This window comes from Elephas maximus, chromosome 10 (genome assembly GCF_024166365.1).
Source record: "Elephas maximus indicus isolate mEleMax1 chromosome 10, mEleMax1 primary haplotype, whole genome shotgun sequence".
In the NCBI taxonomy this organism is placed as follows: Eukaryota; Metazoa; Chordata; class Mammalia; order Proboscidea; family Elephantidae; genus Elephas; species Elephas maximus.
This window is the reverse complement of record NC_064828.1, coordinates 104,379,700-104,403,375: the sequence shown is the minus strand read 5'-3', so window position 1 is coordinate 104,403,375 and position 23,676 is coordinate 104,379,700. Positions and strand designations below refer to the sequence as shown.

Below are 23,676 nucleotides of genomic sequence, written 5' to 3'. Positions count from 1 at the left end.
AGAGAATGAAGAAAACAAACCACAGACTGAGAGAAAATATTTTCAAACTATTTATCTGATAGAGGTCTTGTATTCAGATTATATAAAGAACTCTCAAAACTCAAGAAAAGAAAACCCAATAAAAATGGGCAAAAGATTTCAAAAGACATTTCATCAGGAAAGATAGATGGGTAGCAAATAAGTCCATGAAGAGATGGTCAATGTCATTACTCATTTTGGAAGTGGAATCAAAACCACAATGAGATACCACTTTACACTCAGTAGGAGAACTATAATAAAAAAGCATACATTACTAGTGGGAATGTGAAAAAGGGTAGCCCCTTAAAAAAAAAAAGCAGTTTGGCAGTTTCATAAAAAGTTAAAAATACATTTACCATCTGACCTAACAATTCTACTCCTAGGTACCTACCCAAGAAAATTGAAGACATACATCCATACAAAAAATTATACATGAATGTTCATAGAAGCATTATTCATAATAGTCAAAAAGTAGAAACAAACCAAATGTTTATCAGCTTATGAATAGATAAACAGTATGTGGTATATCCATACAGTGGAATATTTTTTGGCAATAAAAAGAAATAAGGTACTGATACATGCTACAACATGGGTGAACATTGAAAAAAGCTATACTAAGTGGAAGAAGCTGGAGACAAAAAAATCCATGATTATATGATTCAATTTTTATGAAATGTCCAGAAAAGGCAAAGCTATAGAGACAGAGAGCAGATTAGTAGTTGGTTGGGGGTGGGAATAGGGATTGATTACAGCTGGGCAGGAAAGATAATATGGAGTGATAGGTATGTTCTAAAATGGGATTGTGGCAATGGTTGCACAACTGTAATTTTACAAAGAATCATTGAATTATGCACATAAAATGAACAGATTTTATGGCATGAAAATTATATCTCAAAAGAGTGGTTTTAAAAAATGGCATACAGTAATCAAGACAGCATGGTCTTGGGAAAGAAAAGACAAATAGATCAGTTGAACAAAAAGAGAGCCCAGATATGTACAACACGCACCTCGTGGAATTTAGTTCCTTGGTTTGGAAGTTTAGGGGCATGGTTTCATGGGACATCCCAATTAATTGCCCTAATAATGTGTTTCATGCTTCTCTTCTACCTCTTAGTTCATTGCATAGTGCCTGGGGTCTTAAAAGCTTGCAAGCAGCCATCCAAGCCACAACAATTGGTCTGTATTTGCATGGAGCAACGGAGGAAGAAGGAGAGTCAAGAACAGGAAGGAAGTGTAATATGTGGCTAATTGTCTCCATGAACAGCTGGCTCCTTTGCTATGAGACCAGAAGAACTGGATGGTGCCCAGCTACCATAACTGAACATTTTGATCAAAGATCCTGTAGAAGCATCCTGATCAAAAGGAAGAAAATGCAGACCAGAATTTCAAATTCTCATGAACTCCAGACATTCTGGAGCAATGGAGGGTGGATGAACCCCTGAAATTATTGCCCTGAGATAATCTTTAAACCTTAAGCCAGAAATATCCCCTCAAGTCTTCTTAAAACCAACAATAGTTTAACTTAACTAATAAAAAATATCTGCTTTGAGCATTATGCTGTTTTAATAACTATATGGGATCAAAGTGACAACAGCAACTCAAAAGACTGGATAGGAACCTTAGGGAACTGTGAGTTTATGTTAGTGGGGGAGGAACAGCTCAGAAAAGGAGGGTGAGGATGGTTGCGCAGCTTGAAGAACGTAGCCAGTGTCGCTGAATGGTACATGTAGAAACTAATGAATTGGTGTGTGTTTTGCTGTGTATATTCTCAACAACAACAAAATAAAATTAAAAAAAAAGGAGAGGAAAAGAGAGCCCAGAAATAGACGTACTCAAATATAGCCACCTGATCTTTGACAAAGGAGCAAAGGCAAGTCAATGAGAAGAGACAGACTTTTCAACAAATGGTGCTAGAACATCTGGGCATCAACATGCAAAAAAAGACACAGACTTATACCTTTCACAAAAATTAACTCGAATCATAGTCCTAAATATAAAACACAAAACTATAAAACTTCTAGAAGATAACATAGGAGAAAATCTAGGTGGCCTTGGGTTTGGCAATGAGTTTTTAGATACAACACCAAAAGCACTTTCCATCAAAGAAAAATATTGATAAGTTGAACTTTATTAAAATTAAAAAACTGTTCTGTGAAAGACACTGTTAAAGGAATAAAAACACAAGCTACCGACTGAGAGAAAATATTCGAAAAACATGAAACCTGATAAGAAGCTATAGTCAACATAAATGAAGAACTCTTAAAACTCAACAATAAGAAGGTTAAAATTAAAAAATGGGCAAAAGATCAGAATAGACATTTCACCAAAGAAGATGTACAGATGGCAAATAAACATAAGAAAAGATGCTCAATATCATATGTCATTTAAGGAATTGCAAATTAGAATAACAAATAGATATCATTACACATCATTAGAAGGGCAGAAACCCCAAACCACTGACAATACCAAATGCTGGTGGGAAAGCAGAGCAACAGAAACTCTCATTCATTGCTGGTGGAAGTGCAAAATGGTAAGGCTACTTTGGAAAGCAGTTTAGCTATTTCTCATAAAACTAAACATCTTCTTACCATATGATCCAGCAATTGTGCTTCTAGGTATTTACACAATTGAGTTGAAAACTTAGTCCCGACAACAACCTGCACGTGGATATCTATAGCAGCTTTATTCATAAGTGCTCAAAACTGGCAGCAACGAAGATGTCCTCCAATAGGTGAATGGATAAACAAACTATGTTACATCCATGCGATGGAATATTATTCAACAATGAAAAGAAATGAATTTTCATGGAGAACTTTACATGTATAGTGCTAAGTGGAAGAAGCCAGTTTGAGAAGCCTGTATACTGTGTGATTCCATCTACATGATATTCCGGAAAAGATAAAACTATGGAGACAATAAAAAGTTTAGTGGTTGCCTGGTTGCCAAGGGCTCAGTGGGGAGGGGAGTAGCGATGGCTAGGTGAAGCACAGGGAATGTTTAGGGCGGGAAAATTATTCTGCATGCTACTGGCATGGCGGAATATGACATTATGCATTTGTCAAAACCCATAGAATTATACTGAACAAAATTGAACCCTAATATAAACTAGGGACTTTAGTTAATTTAAAAAATATACAAATAAATGAGAACAACAACAACCAAAGCCCAACATCATGAAACACTGAAAAAAATGTACAGTTTATTATGTGACAATTATATCTCAATAAAGCTGTTAAGAATAAATAAATCCTTGGGGCAGTCTTGCTCCTTCTGTGACAAAGTGGTAACCTCTGAGCACCCAGGCATACTGTCCTCCATTGTTGGCTCCCTGAGAATAGAAGTGGTTTCTCCTTCATATGAAGTACAGTCATCTCCTGTGGCTTTCTTCAGCCTAGAGGGACTATCACTGATCAGAGCACCTTGGGTGAGACCATTCTCAAAACGACGCCCGTGAGGGAATGGGTTGTTCTCAGATGTTTAGTGTGTCCAATCCCCTGTCTATAGTGGTGTCCACTCCAAAATCAGCAACTAACACGATGGGTGTTGTTTGGGAGGCCGAAGACCCAGGTTCTGGTCTCCATTCTCCCACTAGCTGACTGAGATTTTGGACCCTGGCAGATCTCAGTGTCTTCATTGGTAAAATGAGTGGGTTGGACCAGCAAACTCTCTGGTCCCTTCTAATTCAATAAATACCCCGTTTCTGTCAGTATGAAACCTCTCACACTTTGACATGGAGTGGAATGTGTGTAATATGTGTGTACACATATCACAGGGGACTTTCTCTGTCACCCTTTGTGGGTGGTGACCCTGAGCTTGACCTGCTCCAGCCTGGTTGCTCAGGTCTGGGGTAGAGGTTGGTGTTGTGTTCAGATCACAGCTGTTCTGCTCAGTGTTGTTATTTTTCCAGCCTTTCATGCCTTCCTGCATCCCAGCCTCGAAATCTGTTTTCACAAGGAGTTATCTCCTCCATCTCCAAAGAAATGCCCATAAAATAGGTTCTGGGTGTTTCTTTGGCCCAGAGCTAAGAGTTGGCCTATGTGTTATTATTCCTCCAGAACACCAAGGTGAAGAGTTGACCTATTGCTGGAAGATTTTCCTGGTAACTGGGACTCTCGTTATATCCAGTTGATCAAGTGTACATTTTAGAGTAGAAGATACTCCTTTAGCTAGTATTTTTCTGTGAGCCTAGCTTTAGCTTTGCTTATTTTAAAAAAATTCTTGAAGACCTTAAGACATATTTGAATGAAAGCCCCTCTTAGGTCTGAATGGGGTCATGGTGAAGTACCTGGTCAAGTTCTTAATGCAGATATCAAAGTCACATGGAGCTTTCTGCATATTTAAGGGTCTCCTTCTTCTGTAACTTATATATATTTCCTTTGGTTTTGATGTTCTATTTTATCCTTAAAGAGAGAGGGTGGAGATCTGCTTTTCTGACAGCCTGTGGTATCCTGGGACCCTTTTCTGGCCCTCTATTCCAGTATTAAAAATTAAGCCCCATGAAAAAGAACTTATCCAGTTTTTGTGTCTCATATTTATTTTTTAGGACTTTGTTTAGAGAAGTTGCCTACTTCCTCTTCTACCAGTAACCTCCATGTGGATCGGGAGCAGGATGTCATCACCTGTTATGAGAAAGCAGGGGACATTGCACTCCTGTACCTCCAGGAGATAGAAAAGGTAAGTGAGGACCACGTGTTTATTCCACCTAATATATATATATTTTTAATTCAATTCAGGTTGTAGAAAACTGAAGTCAACTTCTGTAGAGCCTTCAACTTGTCTGCCTGTGGGTGCAAAGCTTCAGTTCTTTAATGTGAAGGAGAAGATGGTGGTGATTTTGGCACCTTGTGAAAATAGATGGTTCAGTGTTTGTGAAGCACTTTCATATCCCCTGAGCAGAAATGACAGTATGCATCTATTTATACCCTCAGCAGCCTGAAACTGGCTCATCCTAAAAGAAACGGATCAAACTTCATTTGTTCTTGCATGGGCAATATGCCAAAACTGCTGATTGGGGTTTGGAAGGCTTTACCTTGGTAGGTATGGCAAAGATCTGCTGGGGACTCACAGTTGACCTGCATGGAGCAGGTTGTATATCACCTGACACCATCTGGGATGGTTTCTTCCCAGTGGTCAATGGTTTGCCTGTCATGTGGGCAGTGGAAACCAACAGCTGACAAGAGGGCTACTTGAGCAGAGAATGAGTGAGCAAGAGGCCCTGAGCAGAGGAGCCCAGAGGCTGGATAGAGCCAGGGAGGTGTGGGCAGCTTATCTGTTTAGAAGGATTACTGTTTTTTGGTTCTGCTCTTTACTAAGTTGCTTCACCTCTCAGCCTTTATTTTCCCTTCTGTGAAAAGGGTATAATAATTGTTAAAACTTCCTGGAGTTCTTGTGGGAATTATATACCCATTGCTATCGAGTAGACTCTGACTCAGGGTAACCCTGTAGGACTGAGTAGAACTGCCCCATAGGGTTTCCAAGGCTATAATCTTTACAGAAGCAGACTGCAACGTCCTTCTCCTACAGAGCGGCTGGTGACAGGTTATATAAAGTCACACAAATAAAGGCACTTAGACTAGATTCAGGAACATATTGGATTCTTGCTAAATGTCATTTATTATTATTAATAACACACAGTGGCTTCTAGAAGTCCCAGCTGTTTCTTGGAGTTCTCATTAAGATCTGACACTGATTTTCCCGTCAGACCCAGAGATGTATCTTGTGAGAGTGTTTAAAGTGATCAGAAATGTTGTGAGACTTTGAAAATGACCTTGTTTTCCATCAATTCACTAGGCTCTCTGTTTCCATAAGAATTGGAATAAAGAAACCAAAAAACCAAACCCATTGCCACTGAGTTGATTCCAGCTCATGGAGACCCTATAGGACAGAGTAGAACTGCCCCATAGGGTTTCCAAGGCTGTAATCTTTATGGAAGCAGACTGCCACATTTTTCTCCCACAGAGTAGCTAGTGGGTTCAAACCACTGACTTTTTGGTTGGCAGCTGAGCGCTTAACCACTGTGCCACCAGGGCTCCTTTGAAATAGAGAGGGACTGCCAAAATCTTCCTAGTTTTTGTTATTTTATAGATGTATAAACTGGAACTACTTTTGGCCTCATAAATCTTCTTTGCATATGTTGGCCTATACAATGATCATCAGAGTTGTCTTTTGGGAGGCAGGAAGAGTGGAGTGAAAATTACAAGAGAGGAAGAGGTGAATGAGAATGATAGGGGTGGTGTTTGACCTGTTTTAACCCAGAGTGGATTATAAATCACGGTTCATAATGTCTTGGAATTCAGGAAGACATTTGACTGATTAGCCAAAATGTTGTCTATTCCATCAGAAGGCTGCCATGAGAAGGGATGTTTTTTTCTTTTTCTGCCATTCAGAATTTATGATATGGTCTTTAGTGAAGTGATCACATAGCCTGCTTTTAAAATCCACGTTGTTTTCACTGTCTGCCTCCATGATGGAGAGTGCTTGGCAGCGGAGAACCTGCTTACCCAGCTAAGCTGTTCTTGTTGACCACACTGAGGGGCCTCCCTACTAAGGGCCCTGTTTTGCACATTACTCTGCTTTCATCCAGCTCTTCCATGTTGGGCTGCTTCCTCCTGGCAGCAAGAAAGGAGATTCATCTGTTACATGGATCTTCAGTGATGTAGGAATTGGCAGATCTGAGAGCACTTCCTGTTGTCTTCATTCGTAACCACTCCTCAGCACTAGATTCTTTAGCTGGACCATCAAGGAGATGCATAGAATCATAAGAGTTAAAAGAAACTATTTTTCATGGTTCTGGGGAAGCGGTGATCATAGGATGTTAGATCTGAAAGAGATTTCAAAGATTGCAGAAGAAATTAAGGACATGCAGGACGGTATGGCCAAAGCTGAGATTAGAACTCAACTATCCTGACACCTAGCTCAGTGCTCACTCACTATTATCCCAGACCACCTCCAACAAATGCAGAACCCCACGCCTTTACATATATAAAATACTCAGTAGGTGTTTGACCAAGTGAGCCATAGATCTTAGTAACACAGAGAAGCTATTTTGGCCTAGAGTTAAATCTCAGGATATGTAGATGACTTCCAGATTTCTGACTCTGATTTTCCAATGTGGGTTTTCTTTTATGGGAAACCACTTTGGGTCTCCCTAGATTCCAGCAAGCTGGGATATTAGCAATTGTCTTGGTCATCGAGGGCTGCCATAACACAGATACCACAAGTGGATGGCTTTAACCAAGAGAAATTTATTCTCTCACAGTCTAGTAGAATACAAGTCCAAATTGAGGGCATCAGCTCCAGGGGAAGGCCTTCTGTCTGTAGGCTCTGGAGGAAGGATCTTTTTATCGATCTTCCCTTGGTCTAGGAGCTTCTCCACATAGGAACCTCAGGTCCAAAGGACATGCTCTGCTCCCGGCACTGCTTTTTGGTGGTATGAGGTCCCTATGTCTCTCTGCAGGCTTCTGTCTTTTGTATTGATCTTGTCAATATAACTGCTGCTAATCCATCTAATTATATAATAGCGATAGAATTTATAACACATAGGGAAAGCACATCAGATGATAAAATAGTAGACAGTCATACAATTCAGGGAATCATGACCTAGCCAAGTTGACAGATATTTTTGGGGGACACAGTTCAATCCATGATAGCAATGAAAGAGTTGAATGAGCCGAACATTTATTTTAACAGTAGCAGGTGCCAGGAATGACAAATTGAAGAGGAATATTGTTACATTCATCATCAAAAAGAACATTTCGAGATCTATCCTGAACTACAGTGCTGTCAGTGATAAGGTAGTATCCATAGCCTACGAAGAAAACCAGATAATATGACTATTATTCAAATTTATGTACCAACCACTAAGGCCAAAGATGAAGAAATTGAAGATTTTTACTAACTTCTGCAATCTGAAATTGATCAAACATGCAATCCAGATGCATTGATAATTACTGGTGATTGGAATGCAAAAGCTGAAAACAAAGAAGAAGGATCAGTAGTTAGAAAGTATGGCCTTGGTGATAGAAATGACGCTGGAGATCACATGATAGAATTTTGCAAGACCAATGACTTCTTCATTGCAAATACCCTTTTTCAACAACATAAATGGCCACTATACGCATGGATCTCACTGAATGGAATACACAGGAATCAAACCGACTACATCTGTGGAAAGAGATGATGGAAAGCTCAATATCATCAGTAAGAACAAGGTCAGGGGCTGAGCGCAGAAGAGACCATTAATTGCTAATATGCAAGTTCAAATTGAAGCTGAAGAAAATTAAAACAAGTCCACGAGAACCAAAGTATGACCTTGAGTATATCCCCCTGAATTTAGAGATGAATCTCAAGAATAGATTTGACCCATTGAATGCTAGTGACTGAAGACTAGACGAGTTGTAGGATGACATCCAGGACATTGACTTAGTTGTCTAGTGGTGCTATAACAGGAATACCACAAGTGAATAGCTTTAACGAAGACATATTTATTCTCTCACAATCTAGAAGGGTAGAAGTCCAAATTCAGGGTGCCAGTTCCAAGGGAAGGCTTTCTCTCTCTGTTGACTCTGGGGGAAGGTCCTTGTCATTAATCTTCCTGGAAGCTTCTCAGGTAGGAACCCTGGGTCCAAAGGATGTGCTCTCTTCCAGGTGCTACGTTCTTGATGGTATGAGGTCCCCCTGTCTCTCTGCTTGCTCCTTTTTTATATCTCAAAAGAGATCCACTCAATATACAATCTAATCTTGTAGATTGAGTCCTGCCTCATTAACATAACTGCCTCTAATCCTGCATCAATAACATCATAGAGTCAAGATTTACAACACGTTGGGAAAATCACATCAGATGACAAAATGGTGGACAATCACACAATACTAGAAATCATGGCCTAGCCAAGTTGACACGTATTTGGGGGGGACACAGTTCAATTCATAACATTCCACCTTTTGGCAACCAAAAATCCATAACCTTGCCACATGTAAAACACATTCACCCCATCATATCATAGCAAAAGTCTTAAATCAACTCCAAGTCCAAAATCTAAAAATTCCTCTTCATCTATGAAGTTTAGATACCTGCTTCCAAAGTACAATGGTAGAACAGGCACAAGGTAGACATCTCCATTACAAATGGGAGAAATTGGAGGAAAAGAAGGGATAACAGACACCAAGCAAGTCAGCAGAACACATGAGGTTAGCTCTCAAGGCTTGAAAATAATCCTCTGTTCTCTGAGACGATTTAGGCAATGGCCCTGCCCTCCAGACTCTAGGTATTGGCCATACTCTCTGGATTCTGGGTGGAGGCCCCTTGGCCCTGGGCTTCAGCTCCGCCTTCCAGGCCCACTGGGACAACAACTGTTCCCTCGAATTTGGGCGGCTCCATTCTCCTAGTCCATCTGAGTGGTGACTCCACCCGTTGAGACTCTAGAAGTCGTGGTCCTACCCTTTGAGACTGAGGCAACTCTGCTTCCTGTGCTCTTTGTCTCTTCAGCTTCTGCTTCCTGGTTCCTTGGCCTCTCAGCCTTTTGGGTCTTGCTGCCCGCATCTGCCCTGCTGGGGCAAGTGTTCCAAAGCTCTGTAACTCCACTGATCAGTGCCTGGAGCCACTCCACTCTGCCAGTAACAAGGAAGCAGAAGCTGAAGAGACAAAGAACACAGGAAGCAGAGTTGCCTCAGTCTCAAAGGGTAGGACCACGACTTCTGGAGTCTCAACGGGTGGAGTCACCACTCAGATGGACTAGGAGAATGGAGCCGCCCAAATTCGAGGGAACAGTTGTTGTCCCAGTGGGCCTGGAAGGCGGAGCTGAAGCCCAGGGCCAAGGGGCCTCCACCCAGAATCCAGAGAGTATGGCCAATACCTAGAGTCTGGAGGGCAGGGCCATTGCCTAAATCGTCTCAGAGAACAGAGGATTATTTTCAAGCCTTGAGAGCTAACCTCATGTGTTCTGCTGACTTGCTTGGTGTCTGTTATCCCTTCTTTTCCTCCAATTTCTCCCATTTGTAATGGAGATGTCTACCTTGTGCCTGTTCTACCATTGTACTTTGGAAGCAGGTATCTAAACTTCATAGATGAAGAGGAATTTTTAGATTTTGGACTTGGAGTTGATTTAAGACTTTTGCTATGATATGATGGGGTGAATGTGTTTTACATGTGGCAAGGTTATGGATTTTTGGTTGCCAAAAGGTGGAATGTTATGAATTGAACTGTGTCCCCCCCAAATACGTGTCAACTTGGCTAGGCCATGATTTCTAGTATTGTGTGATTGTCCACCATTTTGTCATCTGATGTGATTTTCCCAACGTGTTGTAAATCTTGACTCTATGATGTTAATGAGGCAGGATTAAAAATTAGAGGCAGTTATGTTAATGAGGCAGGACTCAATCTACAAGATTAGATTGTATATTGAGTGGATCTCTTTTGAGATATAAAAGAGAGGAGCAAGCAGAGAGGAGAGGGACCTTATACCACCAAGAAAGCACCACCTGGAAGAGAGCACATCCTTAGGATCCAGGGTTCCTGCCTGAGAAGCTCCTAGACCAGGAGAAGATTGATGAAAAGGACTTTTCCCCAGAACCAACAGAGAGAGAAAGCCTTCCCCTAGAATTGGCACCCTGAATTTGGACTTCTAGCCTTCTGGACTGTGAGAGAATATGTCTTTATTAAAGCCATCCACATGTGGTGTTTCTGTTGTAGCAGCACTAGATAAGCGTCTTAGTCATCTAGTGCTGCCATTACAGAAATACCACAAGTGGATGGCTTTAACAAACAGAAATTTATTTTCTCACAGTCTAATAGGTTGCAAGTCTAAATTCAGAGTGTCAGCTCCAGGGGAAGGCTTTCTTTCTCTGTCAGCTCTGGAGGAAGGTTCTTGTCTTCAATCTTCCCCTGGTTGAGGAGTTTCTCAGGTACAGGGACCCCGTGTCCAAAGGATGCTCTGCTCCTCATTCTGCTTTCTTGGTAGTATGAGGTCCCCAGTTCTCTGCTTGCTTCCCTTTCCTTTTATCTCTTGAGAGATAAAAGGTGGTGCAGGCCACACCCCAGGGAAACTCCCTTTACCTTGGATCAGGGAGGTGACCTGAGTGAGAGTGGTGTTACAATCCCACCCTAATCCTCCTTAACATAAAATTACAATCACAAAATGGAGGACAACCATACAATACTGGGAATCATGGCCTAACCAAGTTGATATATGCATTTTTAGGGGGACATAATTGAATCCATGATAATAAGTAAGGTAGGCATCATACATGAAGGAAGCAAAATGTCATTAAAAAGATAGGAAAGAGAAGAGGACCAAAATGGATGTCAGAAGAGACTCTGAAACTTGCTCATCAATGTAGAGTACCTAAAGCAAAAGGAAGAAATGCTCTCATAAAGGAACTGAACAGATGTCAAGGGGCAGCTCTAGAAGACAAAGTAAGTATTGTAATGAAATATGCAAAGACCTAGACAGAGTTAGACAACAAAAAGGGAAGAACATGCTCAGAATTTCTCAAGCTGAAAGAACTGAAGAAGAAATTCAAGCCTCGAGTTAGAATTTTGAAGGATTATACGGGGAAAATATTGTATGATGCAGGAAGCCTCAAAAGAAGATAGAAGGAATACACAGAATCACTGTACCAAGAATTGGTTGACCATCTAAGATGCATCAATTGCTCTGAACCCACTTGGAGCAAAGGAGAATGAAGAACAACAAAGACATAAGGTAAAGATGAGCCCAAGAGACAGAAAAGGCCACATAAACCAGAGAGTACATCAGCCTGAGACCAGAAGGACTAGATGGTGCCCAGCTACCACCGATGACTGCCCTGATAGGGAACACAACAGAGAATCCCTGATGGAGCAAAAGAACAGTGGGATGCAGACTTCAAGTTCTCATAAAAAGACCAGACTTAATGGTCTGACTGAGACTAGAGGGACCCCGGAGATCATGAGCTTCTTGGCTCACATAAGCACATGAGACTATGTGGGCAACTCCTGTCTGGAGGTGGGATGAGAAGGTAGAGGGGGATATGAGGTGGTTGAATGGACACGGGGAATACAGGGTGGAGAGGAGGAGTGTGCTGTCTCATTAGTGGGAGAGCAGCTAGGAGTATATAGCAAGATGTGTACAAGAGAAACTGACTTGATTTGTAAACTTTCACTTAAAGCACGCACACACACGCACACACACACACAAGAATTGGTTGATATTCAGCCGTTTCAGGAGGTAGCATATGATTAAGAACTGATGGTACCGAAGAAAGAGGTCCAAGCTGCACTGAAGGCATTGGTGAAAAACAAGGTTCCAAGAATTGATGGAATACCAACTGAGCTATTTCAACAAACGGATGCAATATTGAAAACACTCACTCATCTATGCCAAGAAATTTGGAAGACAGCTCTAACTGGCCAACCAACTGAAGAGATCATATGTATGGCCATTCCAAAGAAAGGTGATCCAACAGAATGTGGAAATTATTGAACAATATCATTAATATCATGTGAAAGTAAAATTTTGCTGAAGATAATTCAAAAGTGGTTGCAGCCAGACATCGAAAGGGAACTGCCAGAAAATCAATCAGGATTTAGAAGAGGATGTGAAATGAGGGATATCATTGCTCACGTCGGATGGATCTTGGCTGAAAGTAGAGAATACCAGAAAGATGTGTACCTGTGTTTTATTGACTATGCAAAAGCATTTGACTGTGTGAATCATAACAAGTTATGGATAACATTGTGAAGAATGGGAACTCCAGAGCTCTTAATTTTGCTCATGTGGAAACTGTACATAGACAAGGAGACAGTCTTTCGAAGAGAACAAGGGGGTACTGAGTGGTTTAAAATCAGAAAAGGTGTGCGACAGGGCTGTATCCTTTCATTATACTTATTTAATCTGTATGCTGAACAAATAATCTGAGAAACCAAACTATATGAAGAAGAACATGACATCAGGATTGGAGGAAGACTCCTTAACAACCTGCAATATGCAGATGACACAACCTTGCTTGCTGAAAGTGAAGAGGACTTGAAGCACTTACTGAGGAAGGTCAAAGACTACAAGCCTTCAGTGTGGATTACACCTCCACATAAAGAAAACACAAATCCTCACAATTGGACCAATATGCAACATTGTGATAAACGGAGAAAAGATTGAAGTTGTCAAGGATTTCATTTTACTTGGATCCACAATCAACACCCATAGCAGCAGCAGTCAAGAAATCAAACGATATATTGCATTGGACAAATCTGTTGCAGAAGACCTCTTTAAAGTGTTCAGAAACAAAGATGTCATTTTGAGGACTAAGGTGCTCCTGACCCAAGCCATGATATTTTTAATCTCCTCATATGCATGCCAAAGCTGGACAACGAATAAGGAAGACTGAAGAAGAATAGATGCTTTTGAATTATGGTGTTAGCAAAAAATATTGAATATACCATGGACTGCCAGAAGAACGAATAAATCTGTCTTGGAAGAAGTACAGCCAGGATGCTCTTTAGAAGTGAGGATGTATTCAACTTTTTATCAGGAGAGACCAATCCCTGGAGAAGGACATCATGCTTTGTAAAGTAGAAGGTCAGTGAAAGAGAGGAAGACTCTCAGAGATGGATTGACATGTTGGTTCCAACAATGGGCTCAAACATAGCAGCTATTTCTGAGGCAAGACCAGGCAGTATTTCCTTTTGTCGTAGGTATGGTTGCTATGTGTTGGAACTGACTCGTCAGCACCTAACAACAACAACAGGTGCTGAAGAAGTTTTCTGTTGAATGACCAGAAGTCAGGGAGGAGAAGGCCTTGGGGACCATGGTCTCATGGAGCATCTAGCTCATCTGGCATGACATAGTTTATAAAGAAAATGCTCTACATTCTTCTTTGGTGAATAGCACCTGGGGTCTTAAAAGCTTATGAGTGGCCATCTAAACTTAACTGGTCTCACCCCATCTGGGGCAAGGGAGAATGAAGAAGACAAAAGACAAGGAAAAGATTAGTCCAAAGGACCACAACTACCACAGCCTCCACCAGACTGAGTTTAGCACAACTAGACGGTACCCGGCTACCACCATTGACTGCTCTGACAGGGGTCACAATAGAGTGTCCCAGACAGAGTTGGAGAAAAATGTAGAACAAAATTCTAATTCACACAAAAAAGACCAGACTTACTGTCCTGACAGGGACTGGAGAAACCCCAAGAATATGGACTTTGGACACCCTTTTTAGCTCAGTAATGAAGTCACTCCTGAGGTTCACCCTTCAGCCAAAGATTAGACACGCCCATAATACGAAACAAGACTGAAGGGGCACACCACCCCAGGGGCAAGGACTAGAAGGCAGGAGGGCACAGGAAAGCTGGTAATAGGAAACGCAAGGTCGAAAAGGGAGAGTGTTGACATGACATGTCATGGGGTTGGTAACTAATGTCACAAAACAATGTATGTACTGATTGTTTAATGAGAAGCTAGTTCTGTAAACCCTCATCTACAGTACATTAAAAAAAAAAAAAAAAAACTCAGGGAGGAAAATGACCGTCCTTCAGTGATCATGGACTTGGGGGAAGTTGAAGGGATTTTATGTGGCAAGAAAATTGTATGCTATGCGGAGGATACCTGCTTGGCCTTAAAAAAATTGTTTTTTCTTTTTGAGCTTAAACGACTTTTAAGAATCATGCTGAATTGAAAACAGCAAATGTTAGGGAAACAGACTCTGAGAAAGTAAAAGCCTTGGGCAAGGCTACGCAAATAGCGCTTTGAGTTTCTGGGTAAAGTCCTTTTAAGTAGAAAACCCCACACTCTTCCTATATTTGATCTGCTGGAGAGAGGCAGAAGTTCAGAGATTCTGTCCTCATTTCCCAGCCATTCTATAGCAAAAAAACTTCTGTTTGCCAGAAGATACTGGTATATTATTTATTAGTATTGGGTCATAACTTCATTCACTAGCAGGAGTAAAATTTGGGAAACTTTTGAGGACAGTTTGGAGTGTGGTGGCCAATGTTTTTTCATGATCTACAACTACCGAATCATGTTTCTGATGCAGCCCTTTCTCTGAGTTTCTCTCATAGTGGGTAGTTCGGTGATGATAGAGATGTTTGCCTCTCTAGGGGCAGTGACTTTTCAGAAAGGGGACTGACCTAGGCTTCCCTTCAAGGTGCCAGCTTAATCTGTAAGACACAGTAGAGCATAGTGGCTAAGTGAGTGCTAGTATTGGAATCCTAGTCTTGCTACCTCTTAGCTGTGTGACTTCGGCAAAGTAACTCAACCTCTCTGTGCCCTAGAAATTGGTATAAGGCTGTTATGATAATAAGTGCATTAATTCATGCACCTCCCTGTTACGGATTGATTGTGTTCCCCCAAATTGTATATCACTTTGGCTAGGCCATGATTCCCAGTACTGTGTGATTGCCTACCATTTTGTCATCTGATGTGATTTTCCTGTGTTGTATGTAAATCCTATCTCTCTCATGTTAACGAGATGGGATCAGCAGCAGTTATGTTGATGAGGCAGGACTCAATCTACAAGAGTAGGTTGTGTCTCAAACCGATCTCTTTGAGACATAAAAGAGAGAAGCGAGCAGAGAGACATGGAGATCTCATGCCCCCAAGAAAGCAGTGCCGGGAGCAGAGCCTGTCCTTTGGACCTGCACAGCAAGCTCTTAGACCAAGGAAGATTGATAACAAGGACCTTCCTCCAGAGCCGACAGAGAGAAAAGGCCTTCCCCTGGAGCTGACGCCCTGAGTTTGGACTTCTAGCCTACTAGACTGTGAGAGAATCAGCTTCTGTTTGTTGAAGCCATCCACTTGTGGTATTTTTGTTATAGCAGCACTAGATGACTAAGACACTCCCCATACATGTTTGGTACACAGTAAATGTTAGCTTTGTTGTCACTATCTTATGTCACCTGGCTGCGGAATTTTTCCTTCAGGAAACCTAGCCTTAGAAGATTTTAGATATTTCGATTAAAATCTAGACTATTCTAATCCTGCTGCTTTATTAAAAATGTTGAAGAATTTTGAGGGGAATGCTTATGGAATGCTTTTTTTCAAGAGAATTTGACTCCCCCTGTCTTGGGCTGAAGCTAATGTGTCCACATCTTGCCCCAAGTCCCCATATCTGGATTCTGGACTTCTGTTCACACCCGGCTACGTGACCTTGGTCCAGTCATTTGTTTCTGTGTGCTTCAGTTTTCCATTTTCATGGGGGGCTGATAATGCCTGACTTCCCTGATTTCCTGGGGCAGAGAACCAACATTTACCAAGGACCAGTGAGTACGAGGCACAGCTCTGGGGGCTTTCCACGTGCTGCTCTTCCCCCTTGTGCCAGGTGTAGATACAGAACCTAAGAGAATTTGAATACAGGAACACCGAGTACATAAAGTATTTGTTTAGTGTTGTCCTTGTTACATTGGGGTTATTGAGACACCTACTAATAGTTTTCTCTTACGCTTTGTTCCCTGAAAGGGAATAAAAGATACCTCTCAAACTATGCATATAAAAGTAATTTAGGCAAATAAATCAAATTGGAGCAGATGGAATTAAGAATGACATGGGGTGGCCTTGATTTGTTTATCTACAGATGGGGGCATTATGCCAGCAGGAAATAAAATTATCTGCCCCACAAAGAGCTTCTAGAGGTGCAGTGATAGGAATAAAGATGACTTCATCCTTGAAGATCATAATACAAGCCCCGCTTTTGGCCCATGAAGTCATCCTGTCTCTGTCGTTTGCATGCGCCAGCCACCCAGATGCTTGTGGCTTCCTTGAGGCAGAAGCAGTGCCAGGATGGAACTTGACCTTTTGCTGACAGTTTGCTTCTTTACACCCTATTTTAGAAAAGAAGTTAATGCTAAATTACAGGGCATCAGTAGACTTTTTATTTGCTGTCCTAGTGCTAAGGTCTCGAGAAGAATCACCAGGTCCCCAGATAGTGCAGTGACCAGCTCAGATGGTTGGTCATCAAGGAGTGAGGCCCCCAGTTGTTCTCTGGGCAGCGTGGTCATGCCTTGTGTTTATCACGTCCTCTTGACAAGAAGAACTTGCAGTGACATAGCCGAGGTGTTGGGTTCAGAACTGGATTAGATCAGGGTTACTGTGTGTCTTCAATTCAAGCCAGGTGTCCTAGGAAAAGTACTCAGTACTGCTGATGAGAAGGGCAGGGTGCGACTCCAGAGGCCCATGTAGTCATGCTTTTGGCTTTAAAATGTGAGACAATCAAGAAAAAACAGTTTCTTCTTTCCCTCCCACTTTCCAGGCCCTACTTTTCAACCCAAGCCAAAGCAGCAGGTTACAGTTCATAGCTTAATGTAACCTATCTGAATAAATACTTCCTTAAAGAAATGTCAAGAAACTGTCCCGGCAGTGTGTTCTGCCCTAGGCACCTCTGGCTTTGCGCCTGCCGTCTGACTGTCTGGGGTAGGAGGCTACAACCCACTTAACTGAATTATCAAAGTCCAGAAACCAGAAAACTAGCTTATTTTAATTTTTGTAAATTCCCTGCCAGTCTTTGTCCTCATAATTTTATAGCATTTAAGACATAACAAACTCTGGTGGTGCAATGGTTAAGCACTCGGCTGTTATCTAAGTGGTTGGCGGGTGGAACCCACCAGCAGCTCTGTAGGAGAAATACCTGGCGATCTGCTTCCATAACGACTACAGCTTAGAAAACTCTATGGGGCAGTTCTACTCTGTCGTATGGGGTCCCTATGAGTCGAAATCGACTCAATAGCACCTAATATTAGCAACAAGAAGAATTTTATATCTGGCTTTTTTCCCCTTAACATTATGTCAAAGCTTCAAAGTGTTTTCATGGCTATATAATATTTCATCAAGTGCATAGCCTCTATAATATACTGTATTTTTATGCAAATAAAGCATGCATTGTATGTTTTTTGCCAACTGTGCAATCTTCTGGCACGTTATTTTCCTAGGCACGCTATGTGTGTTAATGTGTGTGTGTGGTCATGTTATTTATGTAGGGCTGTTATTTGTGAAAAAGTATGGTAATAACCTATTGCTGGGTATAACCTATTGTTATAAGTAACTTTGTGATGCCAACTTCCTTCAGGTAGCTTTTTTCCTTGCTTTGCATTATTTTCTAAGAGCAAATTTCCTTAAGTGGAGATATTTTTACCATTCTTGTTACTACATACTGTGTATAGTTGCTTTCTGCAAGTTATACCAATGTCTTCTACCTTTGACAGTACTTGAAAGAGTTATTATTTTTTAAAAATTATTTTGTTGATTTGCTATGTGAAAATGGTACCTTGCAGTTTTAGCTTGCATTTCTTTGAGTATCAGTGAAGTTGATGTTTTTTCCAGTTTTTGCTTAATAGTTTAGTTATATTCCTTTTAAAGTCTGTATGTTTGTATGTGTGTATAAATATGTATATATGTATATATATACACACTGTTGGGGTGTAATTAACACACCATATAATTCATTCATTTAAAATGTAAAATTCAATGGATTTTACTATAATCACAGAGTTGTACAGTCATTACCACAATTGATTTTAGAATATTTTTATCAGCCCAAAAAGAAAACTGTACCCACTTCCCATTTCCCAATATTGCTCTGCCAGCTCTGTTGTGTTGTTGTTAGGTGCCATCGAGTTGACTTCGACTCATAGCGACCCTCAGTGGAACAGAACTGCCTGTCATCATCAGAATTGTTGTTACTTATCCTTAAGCCTGTTGTTGTAGCCACTGTGTCAGTCTGTCTCATTGAGGGTCTTTTCTTTTTCGGTGACCCACTACTTTGCCAAGCATGATGTCTTTCTTCAGGGACTTATCCCTCCTGACAACATGACCAAAGTATGTGAGACATAGTCTCACCATCCTTGTTTCTAAGGAGCATTCTGGTTGTACTTCTTCCAAGACATATTTGTTCATTCTTTCGGCAGTCCATGGTATATTCAATATTCTTCTTCAACACCCCAATTCAAAGGCGCCAATTCTTCCTTGGTCTTCCTTATTCGTTATCCAGCTTTCACGTGCATAGGAGGCAATTGAAAACACCATGGGTTGGGTCAGGCGCACCTTAGTCTTCAAGGTGACATCTTTGCTTTTCAACACTTTAAAGAGGTCTTTTGCAGTAGATTTGCCCAATGCAGTGCGTTGTTTGATTCTTGACTGCTGCTTCCATGGGTGTTGACGGTGGATCCAAGTAAATGAAATCCTTGACAACTTCAATAATTTCTCCATTTATCATGATGTTGCTTATTGGTCCAGTAGTGAGGATTTTTGTTTTCTTTATGGTGAGATCTAATCCATACTGAAGGCTGTGGTCTTTGATCTTCATCAGCAAGTGCTTCAAGTCCTCTTCACTTTCAGCAAACAAGGCTGTGTCGTCTGCAGGTTGTTAATGAGCCTTCCTCCAATCCTGATGCCATTTTTCTTCATATAGTTCGTCTTCTTGAATTACTTGCTCAGGATACAGATTGAATAGGTATGGTAAAAGGATACAACCCTGATGCACACCTTTCCTGACTTTAAACCACTCAGTATCCCCTTCTTCTGTTCAAACATTGCCTCTTGATCCATGTACAGGTTCCCCATGATCACAATTAAGTGTTCTTGAATTTCCATTCTTCACAGTGTTGTCCATAATTTGTTATGATCCATACCCTTGCATAGTCAATAAAACAGAGGTAAACAGCTTTCTGGTATTCTCTGCTTTCAGCTGTGATCCATCTGACATGAGCAGTGATAGCCCTGATTCCTTGCCCCTTCTGAATCTGGCTTAAATTTCTGGCAGTTCCCTATGGATATACTGCTGCAGCTGCTTTTGAATGATCTTCAGCAAAATTTTACTTATGTGTGATATTAATGATATTGTTCAATAATTTCTCCATTCAGTGCAATCACCTTTCTTGGGAATAGGCATAAATATAGATCTCTTCCAGTCAATTGGCCAGATAACTGTCTTCCAAATTTCTTGGCATAGAAGAGTGAGTACTTCCAGCACTGCATCTGTTTGTTGAAACATCTCAATTGGTATTCTGTCAATTCCTGGACCCTTATTTTTCACCAGTGCCTTCAGGGCAGCTTGGACTTCTTTCTTCAGTACCATCCGTTCTTAATCATATGCTACCTCCTGAAAGTTTGAATATCAACCGTTTCTTTTTGGTGTGGTGACTCTGTGTATTCCTTCCATCTTCTTTTGATGCTTCCTGCATCATTTAATATTTTCTCCGATAGAATCCTTCAGTATTGCAACTCAAGGCTTGACTTTTTTCTTCAACTCTGTCAGCTTGAGAAATGCAGAGTGTGTTCTTCCCTTTTGGTTTTCCATCTCTAGGTCTTTGCACAGTTCTTTATAATACTTTGTCTTCTTGAGCTGCCCTTTGAAATCTTCTCTTCAATTCTTTTACTTCATCGTTTCTTCCTTTTGCTTTAGCTACTCGACATTCAAGAGCAAGTTTTAGAGTCTCTTCTGACATCCATTTTGGTCTTTTCTTTCTTTCCTATTTTTAGTGACTTCTTGCTTTCTTCAGGTATGATGTCCTTGATGTCATTCCACAACTCGTCTGGTCTTCGGTCATTAGTGTTCAATGTGTCAAATCTATTTTTGAGATGGTCTCTAAATTCAGGTGGGATGTACTCAAGGTGGTACTTTGGCTCTCATGGACTTGTTCTAATTTTCTTCAGTTTCAACTTGATCTTGCTTGTAAGCAATTGACTGTCTCTTCTGCAGTTGGCCTCTGGCCTTGTTCTGACTGACGATACTGAGCTTTTCCATCGTCTCTTTCCACAGATGTAGTCAGTTTGATTCCTGGGTATTTCATCTGGCGAGATCCATGTGTATAGTTGCCCTTTATGTTGGTGAAAAAAGGTATTTGCAATGAAGAAGTTATTGGTCTTGCAAAATCCTATTGTGTGATCTCCAGCGTCATTTCTGTCACCAAGGCCATATTTTTCAACTGTCGATCCTTCTTCTTTGTTTCAACTTTTGCATTCTGATCTCCAGTAATTATCAATGCATCCTGATGGCATGTTCAACCAGTTTCAGACTGCAGAAGTTGGTGAAAATCTTCAGTTTCTTCATCTTTGGCCCTAGTGGTTGGTGTGAAAATTTGAATAATAGTCATCTTAACTGGTCTTCCTTGTAGGCATATGGATATTATCCTATCATTGACAGCATTGTACCTCAGGATAGGTCTTGAAATGTTCTTTTTGACGATGAATGCAATGCCATTCCTCTTCAAGTTGTTGTTCCCAGCATAGTAGACCATATGGTCGTCCAATTCAAAATGGCCAATAGCTGTCCATTTCAGCTCACTAATGCCTAGGATATCGATGTTTATGCGTTCCATTTCATTTTTGATGACTTCCAATTTTTCCAGATTCATACTTCATACATTCCATGTTCTTATTATCAATGTATATTTGCACCAGTTTCTTCTCATTTTGAGTCGTGCCACATTAGCAAATAGAGGTCACGAAAGCTTGACTCCATCCACATCATTAAGCCGACCCTACTCTGAGGAGGCAGCTCTTCCCCAGTCGTCTTTTGAGTGCCTTCCAACCTGAGGGACTCATCTCCCAGCACTATATCAAACAATGTTCTTCTGCTAGTCATAATGTTTTCACCGGCTAAGTCTTTTCAGAGGTAGACTGCCAGGTCCTTCTTCCTAGTCTGACTTAGTCCGGGAGCTCAGCTGAAACCTGTCCGCCATGGTTGACCCTGCTGATATTTGAATACTGGTGGCATAGCTTCTAGCATCACAGCAACACGCAAGCCCCTCCGGTACAACAAACTGACAGACATGTGAGGCCTACCAGCTCAAGGAAACCACTAATCTACTTTCTTTCTCTGTAGATTTTCCTATACTGAACATTTCATATAAATGGGATCATACAATATGTGGTCTTTTGTGACTGGCTTCTTGAGCATAAATAATGTTTTACAACATGGTTCATCCACATTGTAGCACGTGTCAGGGTTCATTCTTTTTGTCACTGTATAGACCACTTTTTATTTATCCATTCCTTAACTAATGGACATTTGGATTGTTTCTACTTTCTGGCTATCGTGAATAATGCTGCTGTGAACATTGTGTATAAAGTTTTGTGTGGACGTATGTTTTCAGTTCTCTTGGGCGTATACCTAGGAGTGGAATTGCTGGGTCATGTCCCAACTCTATTTTTAACCTTGTTAGTTTTTAGTCTGTTTATGCCTTCTGTCCGGTTTTTGGAAGTAATGTTTTTCTTATAACTTAAATAAACTCTGTATCATGAGTTTTTTAACCCTTTATCATATTTGTTGTGGATACTTTGCCAATCAGTAAGTTTCCATTTTTAAGTTGCTCATAATTTTAAAATTAATAATAGTTGAAATGATTATCTTTTTAAAACAAATTAATTTTATTGTTTTAAAGCTTAGGTATTGGGATAAATCCCCTCTAGGGATTTGTAATGGTTAATGTTCTGTGTCAGCTTGGCTAGGCTCTGATTCTCAGTGTTATGCAGTTATTCTCCACTTTGTGATCTGATATAAGGGGGGTTCTTTGGGGATGTGACCTGCAACCAATATATGGACATTCCGGAAAAGCTCACTTGCTCTTGATCCTGCATCCGACTTGTCAGCCTCTGGCCTCTGACCTTTGGTTCTTGGGATGTGAGCTAGCAGCCTGCTGCCTGAACTGCAGATTTTGGGATTCACCAACTCCCGCAGCCCCATGAGCCCACAGCCTGCTGTCTGACCTGCCAATTTTGGGTTCATGAGCCCCTGCGGCCACGTGAGTCAGGAGAAGCCTCCAGCCTGATGCCTGACCCACAGATTTGCGACTTGCCAGCCTCCACAACTGCATGAGCTATTTCCTTGAAATAAATCTCTCACTAATACATATATGTGTGTGTGTATGTGTTTATATATATATATATTCATACACACACATATATATATATTTGTGTCTCACTGGTTTTGCTCCTCTAGAGAACCCAGCCTAAGACAGAATTTGAAAAGTTTCAACCACTTTCTGTTAAAAAAGCAAACAACTTTTAATTTCCAGATATACTTGGGATTTATTTTGGTGTATAATATTAAATATGACTAATGTTTTTCTCACATTTCAATATCGCTTTAAAATTATCTTCTCTTTACTTTTCACATTTTCTATCATACGTATTTTTGGTCATTCATTAAAATTTTAGATAAAACAGTAATTTCTGGCTTTTCTATTTTGTTCTACTTGTTTTGACACAGTGACCACAATGATGGGCTCAAGCATAGCAATGATTGTGAGGATGGTGTAGGACCGGGCAGTGTTTCATTTTGTTGTACATGGGGTTGCTGTGAGTTGGAACCTACTTGACAGCACCTAACAACAACAACAACAATAACAATAACAATCATGTATTCCACCAATATGACATTGTTTAATAATTAGTTCATTATACTGAGTTTCAGCATCTGAAAGGATTAATAACCACTTATTACCCTTATTATTTTCAGAATATCCTTTGCTCTTTTCTGTTTATACTTGTAGATGAATTTTAGAATAATTTTGTTGGCTTCCAAAAAAGACCCTGTTGGGACTTGGTTGAATTTTCATTAACCATACACATTAATTTGGAGAATGGAAGTGAACCTTTGGTCTTCTCTCATCCATGATTATGATATCTTTTTCCATTTGCCAGCACTTTTTTCTTACAGACTTTTTTTCCTCAGTGTGTTTTATTTATAGATCTT

At 40.7% G+C, this 23,676-nt stretch overlaps 1 protein-coding gene across 5 annotated transcripts in view; it reads left to right on the top strand.

Moving 5' to 3' along the window:
- The window catches only part of TTC7B (tetratricopeptide repeat domain 7B), a 312,432-nt gene that overhangs the window by 84,164 nt on the left and 204,592 nt on the right, over positions 1-23,676 (top strand). For all 5 annotated transcript variants that reach the window (XM_049898916.1, XM_049898913.1, XM_049898918.1 and 2 more), the window contains one exon: positions 4,562-4,692. In XM_049898916.1, coding sequence (XP_049754873.1) covers positions 4,562-4,692 — 131 coding nt within the window. The remainder of the gene's footprint in view (positions 1-4,561; positions 4,693-23,676) is intronic.